Source organism: Hypanus sabinus, chromosome 25, assembly GCF_030144855.1.
Source record: "Hypanus sabinus isolate sHypSab1 chromosome 25, sHypSab1.hap1, whole genome shotgun sequence".
In the NCBI taxonomy this organism is placed as follows: Eukaryota; Metazoa; Chordata; class Chondrichthyes; order Myliobatiformes; family Dasyatidae; genus Hypanus; species Hypanus sabinus.
In genome coordinates, this window is record NC_082730.1 from 19,058,759 (window position 1) to 19,071,383 (window position 12,625).

The window sequence follows — 12,625 nt, forward strand, 5'->3', positions numbered from 1 at the left end:
ACACACACACAAATATACATATATACACATACACACATACATTCATACATATATATATACACACACTTTTCGAGTCAATACAGAATTCTATTCATGGATCAGCTATCATAAGTGTCCCAGAATAAGGATCCAAAGAACTTGTCTTCATTCTTATGCAGGCAGCAATTGATGAGTAGCCCCGATTAAGGGTCTCAGCTCGAAATGTCAACTGTTTATTCCTCGCAGCGCTTGACCTGAGCTCACCCAGCATTTTCTGTGTGCTGCTTTGGATTTCCACCATCTGTTGTGTTCATGGGCAATTAAATGCCGGCCTACCTGCGAAATTCGCATTCTTTGAATGCAAATACAAGTGGCCCCCGTTTTCCGAACGTTCGCTTTATGACACCTCACTTTTATTAAAGACCTACATTAGTTACCTGTTTTCGCTAACCAAAGAATTTTCACTTCCATGATAAAAGCAGCCACGCTCCTCCCCCGGAACTGCATTCAGCATCAAGCCGCCATAGTGTAAACACATGTCTGTGAGCATCTGTGCTTTACCTCGATTTATTTTGTGCATCTGTTAGCAAAATGTATCCTAAGGTATCAGAAAATCCTAAGGGAGCTCATAAGGGTGTTACGCTTAGCGTAAAACTGGACGTAATTAAGCGTTTCGATTGTGATCAACAAAGTAAGGACATTGTCTGAGCATTGAACTTGCCTGCGTCCACCATTCGCACTATTTACACGCAGAGAGAAAGAATCTTGAAAGCTGCCAATGTTACTATTGGTTCTGCTCATAGCAAAGTCTGCTGGGATCTTTTCGGCAACTTCATAGCTTAACGTTTACTGGAGAGATACTTCGGCTGATACTGAAGCTGCCGAAAAGTTCCCAACAGAACTGAAGAAAGTAATTACAGAAGGTGGTTATTCGTATAAGCAAGTGTTTAACTGTGACAAAACTGCAATTTATTGATTAAAATTGCCAAGCACCCCAATCTCTGACAACTCAGCCTAACACACCATCATCAGTGTGCTTGCTGTTTTCCCGATTCCGGTAAGTCAAACTACACTGTACATACATTATTCCTACTTTATATAGGCTGTGTATTTTTATGTGTTATTTGATATGATTTGGCAGCTTCATAGCTTAAAGGTTACTGGAGAGAGTGCTTCCACTATGCTAGTAGTGCTACATAGTGAGATTATACACTACGTGGGAGGATTTTCGCTACGCTAGACAGTGCTGCAATGATTGCAGAAAAGTATTTCTATTTTATATAGGCTGTGTATTTATCATATCATTCCTCCTTGTACTATATAATACTGTTATTTTAGGTTTTTGTATTATTTGGCATGATTTTGTAAGTTATTTTCTGGGTCTGGGAACGCTCTCAAATTTTTCCCATATTAATAAATGGTAATTGCTTATTCACTTTACAACATTCTGGCTTACGAACCATTTCATAGGAAGGCTCTACCTTCAGATTGTGGGGGAAACCTGAATAACAAAAAAGTAAGGGTTGGATTCTGCTGAACTTTAAGCTGGATGTCAGTGCTGGGAACCGACAGTAAAGATTTATCTTTCATGAGCTGCCTTATATCTTTCCCGATTCACAATCCTGTCCAATTTCTCCCACAGTGCCTGGGAAGCCGGCTTCCCTTCGGATCCGGCAACCGGATTTGGAAACGATCACGTTGCAATGGACTCCCCCAAGGGATCCAAATGGGATTATCACCGGCTACACGATAAACTACCACCCACGTACGTATCCTGAGTATTCTCCAATTTGATCGTCAGTGTATATAAAGCAAAACAAGTGTACAAGAACTACAAGGTGAAGTTAAAGTGTATTTGTTGTATATTCTGCACAGCTGCAGCACATCACTGATGGGCACTTTTGCTGAGAGTTTATCATTACACTACGTAGTCTGAGGTGATTTGATTCTTGCCACACAAATGTTAAAGGATTATTATTGCAGGAATATGATCCTTCTGCTGCCTTTGTTATGATTCCTCCATCCTTTGTAAATGTAATTTGGGGCTATAGGAAGTGACAAGGAGAGGAGAGCCTGCTAAAGGTGAGATTTCTGGTCTGTTTGCTTACTTGAGATGAAATCTTGTCCAGGTAAAATTATTTCCCCTGTGCCTGTGCCAGTTAGAGCGTAAAGTCTAATTGCAAACAACCATTAGCTGGCCGGTAGGACCGCAGCGGTTGCCAGTCGCGACACAGAACAGTGAATCAGAATCAGGTTTACAATCACTGACATAGGTTGTGAAATTTGTTGTTTGTGCAGTGCAAATCACCACAACATTGCAAATTAGATAAATAGTGCAAAGGATAAATCATGAGGCAGTGCTCACTATTCAACACCTTTCAGTTTCTATCATGTTTGGTGCTATCAGTCTCAAGCTTTTGAGATGATTCATCAGTTAGAGGCCCAAAACAAGTCAAAGACCAGTAATATTCATGCTTCTGTTGGAATTGTAGCCACATCCATTTCTTCCCCATTGCCCATCCACCCTCCACAATCTCTTCTGTCTCTGCCAAAATGGGAAGAGGCAAGTGGTGGTGATCCCAGTAGGATATTACCAGGTGTCTCAAAGCTAGAAGGGTTTTATCTTGGTCTACCTTTAACGAAGATTATTTTCAATCTAGGCACTTGCTCAAGTCCAGGGGGACCTTGGGAACTTGATGGAAATCTCCTACAATCCAAATCTCCCTTAGCTTATGGGTTCATGGACCATTCAGTAATCTGAGCAATGAGAGGAAAAGATGATGGGTAAATCAGTAAATTGAACCAGTGGGCACTGATGTGCCAATAATGGGCTGAACCAAGGCAACATTGCCAAACAAATAATAAATGAATATTGGGATTACACCAAATAGAAACTGTTTTCTTCTATTTCATCTTTGATTGGACTTGAAAATTAGTTTATTGGACACAACTTGGGAAACTGCCCTGGAATTACAAGTTCTTTCTGTCTTTCTGAAATGGCACTAGTGAGTGGTGGCCTGAATACAGGAAGGTTAGTTGTTCTGTGGTAGACTATGAAGAATCATCAAAGGTGATTAAGATTTTGATGCATATGTAGTTATCACGTGTACATCAATACAAGTGCTTTGTCAGCATCGAAGTAGGGGCAGCACAGTAGTGTCGTGGTTAGCACAATGCTTTACAGTACTGGAGACCCAGGTTCAATTCCTGACACTGCCATGACCCGGTTTCCTCCAGTCACTCCAGTTTCCTTCCGCAGTCCAAAGGTAAGTTGTAAGTTGTCCATTGTCCATTGCAGTCCATTGTAAGTTGTCCATTGTCTATTGCAGTCCATTGTAAGTTGTCCATTGTCCATTGCAGTCCATTGTAAGTTGTCCATTGTCCATTGCAGTCCATTGTAAGTTGTCCATTGTCCATTGCAGTCCATTGTAAGTTGTCCCGAGTTTATGCAATGGTTAAGTAGGTGGGTTGCCACCTGCAACATGGCTCGAAGGGCTGGAAGGACCTACTCCATGTTGCATCTCAATAAATAAGTAAAATCAGCAAGGATTGTGCAAGAGTCAACATGCTTCCTACACCAACATCGTACAGTAATCTTAAACTGTACGTCCTCGGAATGTGGGATGAAACCAGAGCATCCAGAGGAAACCCACACTGTCATGGGAGAACGTCCAAACTCCTTACAGACACGGTGGGAACTGAACCCCAATCTTACTTACTACTGGTGCTGTAATAATGTTACACTAACCGCTTTGCTACCGTGCTGCACATCAATAGGTTTGGCTCTTCATTATATTTAAACACGGATTTTACAACATCAGCTACCAAGAGAACTGTTAACCTCATTTCCTTTATTTCGTTTAGTAACTGGTTCCCGGGCACGGCGCAATTCCACAATTCCCAGACTTCCGCCCGACGTGACTAGTTACAAGCTGGAGCGGGCTGATGCGAATACCAGGTACAGGTTTTACGTCTTCGCTCAGACCAGTCAAGGTAACGGAGAAGCAATCATGTTGGACTCGCCCCTCTTTGAAAATGAAGGTAAGAGAGCATGGCCTGTTCAGTCTGATTAAATACCACAAGTGCCTCCTTTGGTTATGAATCACACATTACACTATTGAGAGCAGATTGCGTCCTAGATAAAGCGTGGGAAGAAAGAGAAAATGAAATCAATGCTTGTAAGCGGATTAGCGTCTGAAGAGAACAGCAACATTCATGTCATTGAAAGCACTGAAAAGACAAAAAATTTCCCCTGAAGACACATTAAAATCACTCAGTATTATTGGCTCAACCTTTCGCCTCACCTTCCCCACCAATTGCACACTACACACGCCAATGCACACCTTGAATGGGTCGTGCACAGTTTATTCCCTTTACACTCTGTGCATGTGCATGGTCCTTCCCAACCTGGAATCAGCAAGTTACTACACATAAAATGCTGGAGGAACACAGTAGGTCAGGCAGCATCTATAGAGGGGAACAAACAGTTGACATTTTGAGCCATGACCCTTCATCAGGGCTGGAAAGGAAGGGGGCAAAAGCCAAAATAAGGAGGAGGGGGAAGGGAAAGAGTACAAGCTGGCAGGTGATGGGAAATGTGGGTGGGTCGGAGACAGGGGATGAAGTAAGAAGCTTGGAGCGGATAGGTGGAAGAGGTAAGAGGCTGAAGAAGAAGGAATCTGATAGGAGAGGACGGTGGACCATGGAAGGAAGGGAAGCAAGAGAGGAGATGGACAGATGAGAAGAAGAGAATCAATGAGAGGGGAATTTAAAAAGAGAGAAGGTGGGGGGGGGGGGAAGAAATTACTATCAGTCAGAGAAATCGATGCTCATGCCATCAGGTTGGTGACCAGAAGATGAGAAGATCCTCTAACCTGAGTACAGCTTTATCATGGCAGTGGTGGAGGCCATGGACAGGCATGTCAGAATTGGAATGGGAAGCTGAAATGAAATGTGTGGCCCCTGTGAGATCCTGCCTTTTTCAGCAGACAGAGTGAAGGTGCTGGACAGAGTAGTCCCCCCAATCTACATTAGGGTCACCAATTTCAATTCAGTCCTTTACCTCTTCCAAGCATCACCTCCCGGCTTCTTACTTCATCTCCCCTACCCCTCACTTGGTTTAACCTGTCACCAGCCAGCTCTTACACCTTCCCCTCCCCCACCATCTTCTTCTGGCTTCTGCCCCCTTCCTTTCTAGTCCCGATGAAGGGTTTCAGCCCAAAACGTTGACTGTTTATTCTCCTTCACAGACGCTGCCTGTCCTGCTGAGCTCCTCCAGCATTTTGTGTATACTGCTCTAGATTTCAAGCATAAGCCAAATCTCTTGCGTTTCTGATCAGCAAGCTACTGCTGTGATACCTGCTAATAAGAGCAACGGGTTTTAGGATCACACCTGGAATGCAACTCTTTACCTACCGTATATCAAGCTTTAATCCAAAGTCAGAAAGCGATGCAAATACAAATTGAGGGAACAACGTTTCCCTGATGTCAGTTTCACTTCTGCACAGCTGATTGGTCGTACATCAGATCTTGTTCAGCCACTCTCCAGCAGGAGCAGATACGCCAGCCGCTCAGTAGAGCAAAGAATTCCTTCTGAGCTTAATTAGTGTGTCACTCTACGGTGATATCTGTGGTGCCTGTCGGACATCCACCATGCATATACATAGCAGACTAGATATCTTCTTTTCATTCTTTGGGCAATATTGCATGATAAATTTTCATGCAAATGTAAGAAGGTCTTTGTGATCCCAAAATCTGATGTACTTAAACCCTTCCTTCTAACCTGCTTTTTTTTTGGTGGTCCAAATCTGTTAATAAACTTGCCAGTTTAAACAGGTTTTTTAAGCAATATCAAGGCGTGCTGCCCAAGGTTTGGTTCTTTATGACTTTCTGACTTCAGTGACCCAACTGTACAGAGAGAATAAAGGCAGTTCAGTGCCACCAGTAACATCTGGTTGACTTTCTATACTCTGGTAAGTTTGGAGATAGATTCCCGTTGTCTGTAAACTATAACTGTTCAACCTTTTTTCACGTACTGGTGCCATTGATCTGAAGCTTTTGAGATAATTTATCAGTTAGTGGCCCAAAACAAGGCAAAGGCTATTGATATTTGTGTTCCTATTGGGAGAGTAACCACATCCAATTCTTCCCCACTGTTCCATCCACTCTCCCAAACTCTTCTGTCTCTGCCAGAATGGGAAAAGGCAAGTGATGGGATCTCAGTAAGATATCACTAGGTGTCTCAAAACCAGAAGGGTTTTATCTTGGTCCACTTGATTATAATTCATTTTCAACCAGGCATTTGCTACAAGTCCAGGGAAACCTTGGGAGCTTGATGGATGTCCCCAGCAACCCATATCTCTGTCAGCATGGGGCCGGCATTCCTATATCTTGTTACAGCCCTCAGTGGCATTAATGTGATCTTGTCTTGGAATTCCCCTAAGAGTTGGCTCCAGTCCATACCCTGAAATGGGGCAGAATATAAATTTATTCTCGGCATAGCCAACCTGCAAACCTCCAACAGATATTTGAAAGTCAGTGTGTTACAAGCACTCCCAACAATTAATGCCAACCAGTGAAGCGAGTCCTGCTGTCCCAGTGAGTAGGCAAAGCTTCTGAAGAAAAGACCAAAACCTGGCAGTTCCTAATTACCTTTTTCATCATACCCTCTCAATTTACCAGAGAGGTCAAGCGTTCTGGGCTCCATACTGATCAGAGTTGAGAATTCCAGCAGCACCTGAGATCGGGAAGGGTGAACCGTGTCATGACATCAGATAAGAAAAAGTGAAAATGAGGGGATTGATATTGAGCTGTCATTCCGAGAATCCTCTAAAATTATTGGTTTCCAGTGGGGAAATGAAATAAACTGCCGGAGGACCTCAGCAGGTCAAGCAGCATCTTTGGAGAGAAATGTTCAGTTGACTTTTCAGGTCGAGACCCTTCATCTGGACTCAAAGATAGTATGAAGAGGTGAGGGGGAGGAGTGGAATAAGGGCTGGAAAGTGATAATGGATCCGGGTGAAGAGTGGTGATTGGCAGATGGAGGAAAGAAATTGTGGAAGTGGTGACATAGGCTGGGAAGTGATAAGGGAGACAGCTGGAAGGAATCCTTTAAACTGGAAAGAGGACAGAGGAGATTTACGAGGATGTTGTCAGGCCTCAAGGGACTTAGTTACAGAGTGAGGTCGAGCAGTTGGGACTTTTCGCATTGGACCATAGGAGAATGAGGGGTAATGTTATAGAGGTGTATAAAATAACAAGGACCACGGAGGGATCAATGCACAGAGTCTTTTTCCTAACTGGGGAATCAAATACTGGAGGATATAGGTGTAAGATGAGAGGAGAGATTTCATAAGAACATGAGGGGCAACTTCTTCACCAGAGGATGGTTTGTATATGGAATAAACTGCCAGAGGAAGCAATTGAAGCAGGTGCATTAACAACAATTAAAATGCACTTGGATAGGTCGAGGACAAGAAACATTTAGAATGGAGATTCCCAAACTTTTTTATGCCATACCATTAACCGAGGGGTCCATAGTCCTCAGGTTGATTTAGAGGGATATGGGCCAAATGCTAACAAATTGGACTATCTTAGATGAGATTCTTGCTTAGCACAGACCACTTGGGACAAAGTGCCTCCTTCTGTGCTGTACACCTCTATGATTCTTTAGCAAAGGGCTGCACATGATAGAATCTGATAGGAAAAGAAAGTGGAACATGGAGAGTGGTATGTGCAAATGGGAATTTTGGGAGGAGGGGACCCAGTGGGTGGACTGTGTGAGCGATGGGCAGATAGAGCAAGTGGAGAGGGGGAAAGAAACTGGGGGTGTGGGGGGTCTGGGTTTGTGTGTGCAGGAGGAACTGGGTTGAGCAAGAGAAAAAAGAAGGGGACTGAAGAGGAGCAGGTTACCTGGAATTTGAGAAATCATTGTTTATGCCATCAGGTTGCGGCTGACCCAAGTGGACAAATAAGGTGGTGGTCCTCTAGTTTGTATTTGGCCTTACCCTGGTAGTGGAGAGGTGAAATTTTGTGAAGGAGTTTCTACTGCTCTTGATATTAGTGATAGTATTGCCCTAGTCTCAAGACCACAAGTCTCAGCTAAGCCGCACCATGAGGTTAGGGTGGGTGCATCTACTAAAACAAAGCAAGCCATGTGGAAGAGCTGAGGAATGACAGAAATGATGAGAGATCCAAATCATAGCGGACAGCATCCTTTGCTGGGAGTTTCAGTCCTTGGAAGAATATGGCAGAGTTATTCTTGGTGGTTCCCAAGTAGGAACATGCAGTACACCTAGTATTTTTCAATAAGATTCCAGAACACCCTGTCATCTCCACTCCAGTCTCAATCCTCTTCAACAGAGGATGGAGTGTTAAGAGTAAGAGCTGCCTCCTCTCAGAAACCAAAATCATTCCCTCCGACACTATGAGCTTCAATGGATTCTCAGTGATGTCCTCACAAAATTATTCTTAAGCAAACATTGCTGCTAACCTTTCCCCAGTTCTTTCTCTCATTTGGGTCAAAAGTCCATGAAGAGTGACCTCTCTTCTTGTGAGTTGTGGGGATGAGTATTTGCAGGTTATCTGGCCTTTGGGGAGATCTTGGCTGACCATTCTGAGTCTTTTGATGGAAGTGAGCTTTTTTATTCTTATCAGAGATATAGAACTTCTGCTCAGCAGGTGACTGTTCACTGCAGAATTCAGTGACGTGACTGTTTAATCATTGAATACCTCCGTGTTGCAGCGCAAGTGCTTTCTCCAGGTTTGCACCAACCTGCACTGTTAAGGGGTGTATAAGAAGACATCTCCTTTTGATGGGACCCCATGTTCTTGCCAGCTGAGACTTGGCCCCCAAGGAAGATTAGAGTTAGAATCAGGCTTCTTATCACTGACATATACCATGAATGTATTGTTTTGTGCAACAGTGCAGTTCAACACATAAAAAAAACTGCTGTAAGTTACAACAGCAAATAAATAGTTTGAAAGATGAATGAATGATGGTAGAGGGGATGAAGCTGTTCTTGAATCTTTGAGAGAGGATCTTCAGGCTCCTTTACCTCCTCCCCAATAATATACAAGAAGAGGGCATGTCCCAGATGTCGGGGGTCTTTAGTAATGGATGTTGCCTTCTTGAGGTTCTGCCTCTTGGAAGATGTCTTCAATGGCCTCTTCTGCCCATAATTGGACCCCTTATATCATGGAGGTACTTTTTATGAAGTGGTTACTTTCCTGGCTTGACTCTCATGCAGTGAGATCTGCCTGTGTCATATGGAGGTTAGGACAATCCACCTGTCTTTGTCTTCCCTCACCAAGTAAAGTGGGGTCCTTGCTTTGTTTCTTCAGACTAGCTCTGTACAGTGTAGGCTGACCCGCGGTCCTTCGGATGCCAGTGTGGAAATTGTCTATATGTTTGTGCTGGCATGTCCCATTCCCAGCCTCTTCAAGTAATTCTGCTGTGTCCGTAGATTCCTAAAGTCCTACAAAAGTACAGCAGAGAAAAAGCCCTTCGGCCCATCTAGTCCATGCCAAACCATTTTAACTGTCCAGTCCCATCAACCTGTACCCGGAACATAGCCCTCCAATCCCCTCCCATCCATGTACCTATCCAAACTTCTCTTAAAAGTTGAAACCAAGCTTGCATGCACCACTTGGACAGATAGTTTATTCCACACTCTCACGGCCCTTTGAGTGAAGAAGTTTCCCTCATGTTCCCCTTAAACGTTTCACCTATCACTCTTGACCCATGACCTCTGGTTGTCGTCCCACCCAACCGCAGTGAAAAAAGCCTGCTTTCATTTACCCTATCTATACCCCTCATAATTTTGTATACCTCTATCAAATCTCCCTTCGTCTTCTTTGTACCAAGGAATAAAGTCCTAACCTATTCAATCATTCCTCATAACTTAGATCCTCCAGTCTCAACAACATCTTTGTAAATTTTCTCTGTACTATTTCAACCTTACTTGCGTCTTTCCTGTAGGCAGGTGACCAAATTAGGCCCCACCAAAGTCTTGTACAACTTCAACATAACATCCCATCGCCAGTATTCAGTACTCTGATTTATGAAAGCCAATGTGCCAGAAGCTTTCTTTGTGACCTTATCTACCTGTGCCACCACTTTTGATGAACTTGGGACCTGTATTCCCAGATCCCTACTGCACTTCTCAGTGCCCTGCCATTCACTGTGCAAGATCTAATCTGGTTGGTCCAGTTGAAGTGCAACACCCCACACTTGTCTGCGTTAAATTCTATCTGCCATTTTTCCCTGCTAGAGTTAGATTGGTAATCCAATAGGACAGGCATCAACATCCAACTTTCCGTATCAATCTTCAATCCAGGACTGAAAAACTTAATGAAACATTGAATTTCAGGGAGCTAAAATATCTTTCTCCAATTCCCCAGGAATAGTCCAGGTGGCATTACTGCTTACAGTGCCTGTGAAAATAATTTACCCCCCCCCCCCCAGAAGTTTTCATGTTTTATTATTTTACAACATTGAATCACAGTGGATTTAATTTAGCTTTCTTTGACACTGATCAAGAGAAAAAGACCATCCCGTGTCAAAGTGTAAGGTAATTGAAATTAATTACAAAAATAAAACACAAGATAATTGATTGCCAAACTATTCACCCCCTTTAATATGACACCCCAAATCATTTCTGGTGCAGCCAACTGGTCTTAGGAGTCACATAATTAGTTAAATGATGATCACCTGTGTGCAGTCAAGGTGCTTCAATTGGTTGTAGTAAAAATACACCTGTATCTGTGAGGTCCAACTGCTGGTGAGTCAGCATCCTGGCAAAAATTATACCATGAAGGCAAAAGAACACTCCAAGCAATTCCGTGAAAAGGTTATTAAATATGGAACAAGAAAATTTCCAACTCACTGAATATCCCTTTGTGTACAGTTAAGACAATCATCAAGAAATGGAAAGATAATGGCATGGCTGTAAATCTGCCTAGAGCAGGCTATCCTCAAAAACTGAGCGACTGTGTAAGAAGGGGACTAGTGAGCAACTAGAGAGACCTATGACAACTCTGCAGAAGTTACAAGCTTCAGTGGCTGAGGTGGGAGAGACTGTGCATACAAAACTGTCTCCCGGGTGCTTCACCAGTAGCAGCTTTATGGGAGAGTGGCAATGTTGGAAAAACTCACCTGAAATCTTGGCTAGAGTTTGCCAGAAGGCATGTGAGAGACTCTGAAGTTTGCTGGAAGAAGGTTCTTTGGTCTGATGAAACCAAAATTGTACTATTTGGCCATCAGACTAAACCGCTAAACCACTACACATTATCAAAAACACAACGTTCCTACCATAGTGACTGCATCATGCTGTGGGGATTCTTCGCTGCAGCAGGCCCTGAAAGCTTGCGAGGGTAGAGGGTAAAATGAATGCAGCAAAACACAGGGAAATCCTTGATGAAAACCTGATGCAAAGTTGATATCCTGGAGTGGCCACGTCAGAGTCCCGACCTCAATCCAGTTGTGAATTTGAGGCTGGACTTGAAAAGGGCTGTTCACTCATGATCCCCATGCAATCTGACAGAGCTTGAGCAGTTTTGTAAAGAAAAATGGAGAAAAATTTCAATGTCCGGATTGAAAAGCTGAAGAGACCTTTCCGCAGAGACTCAAGGCTGTAATTCAAAAGTTCAAAGGCCCAGTTCATTGTCAGAGAAGTGTATACAATATACATCCTGAAATGCTTTTTCTTCACAACTATTCACAAAAACAGAGAAGTGCCCCAAAGAATGAACGATAGTTAAATGTTAGAGCCCAAAATTCCCCCCCCCCAGCTTCCCTCCCTCCCGCGCGTTAAGTGGCAGCAAGCAACAACCCCCCCTCCTCCCACATAAAAAAAAGCAACAGCACCCACCACCGAGCACTCAGGTGTGAGCAAAGTAATAGCAAAGACACAGACTTGAAGTTTCCCAAAAGACTTCGTGGGTCACCCGGTATACTACATACCACAGGCTTTCTCTCTCCTAATAAGGGAGAAAGAGGTGTCTCCGTTTTCCCAGCGAGCAGGGGGACATAACAATCACTGGTTTACGATGTTAAAAATCTGCTTTTTCCAAGCACTTTGCCAGAAGATCTCCAAGATCTTGGGTCTTCAGGCACAGCAGATATCCCGACTCCCCCAACAACACACGGGTCTCCTGTCATGACATCAACCCTCGATCCGCCCGTCTCCAGAGCCCCGAGATCCCAGGCTTCCACATCCGAGCCGGACTCTTAGGCCGAGCCATTGGTGTGCCGAACAACAACGGTCGGTTACGAAACCCCAAAAGCAGGTCCTATTCTTGCAAAGAACCGAAGTCAGCATGTAACTCCAGGTCAGGGTCTTCCAAAGAACCCAGAAAGGGAAAAATAAAGATATTAAAGATGGATATAGAGTTTGTTTCTGAAGATGCAAGCAAAGGAGTTGCCATTTACTCTGCTCCACTTCTTTGCTGCCAAAGGTGCATCTACTAAATACTGACTTGAAGGGGGTGAATACTTATGCAGTCAATTATTTGGTGTTTTATATTTGTAATTAATTTAGATCACTTTGTAGAGATCTGTTTTCACTTTGATATGAAAATCTTTTTTTGATGATGAATCAAAAGAAATCCAAATTAAATCCGGTGTGATTCAATGTTAAAAAACATG

The 12,625-nt window shown here is 43.4% G+C and overlaps 1 protein-coding gene across 1 annotated transcript in view; it reads left to right on the forward strand.

The window, feature by feature from the left end:
• The window catches only part of LOC132381067 (neurofascin-like), a 275,421-nt gene that overhangs the window by 224,623 nt on the left and 38,173 nt on the right, over positions 1–12,625 (forward strand). Inside the window, exons 24-25 of the mRNA XM_059950244.1 lie at positions 1,622–1,744; positions 3,844–4,020. Of these exons, the coding sequence (XP_059806227.1) occupies positions 1,622–1,744; positions 3,844–4,020 (300 nt within the window). The remainder of the gene's footprint in view (positions 1–1,621; positions 1,745–3,843; positions 4,021–12,625) is intronic.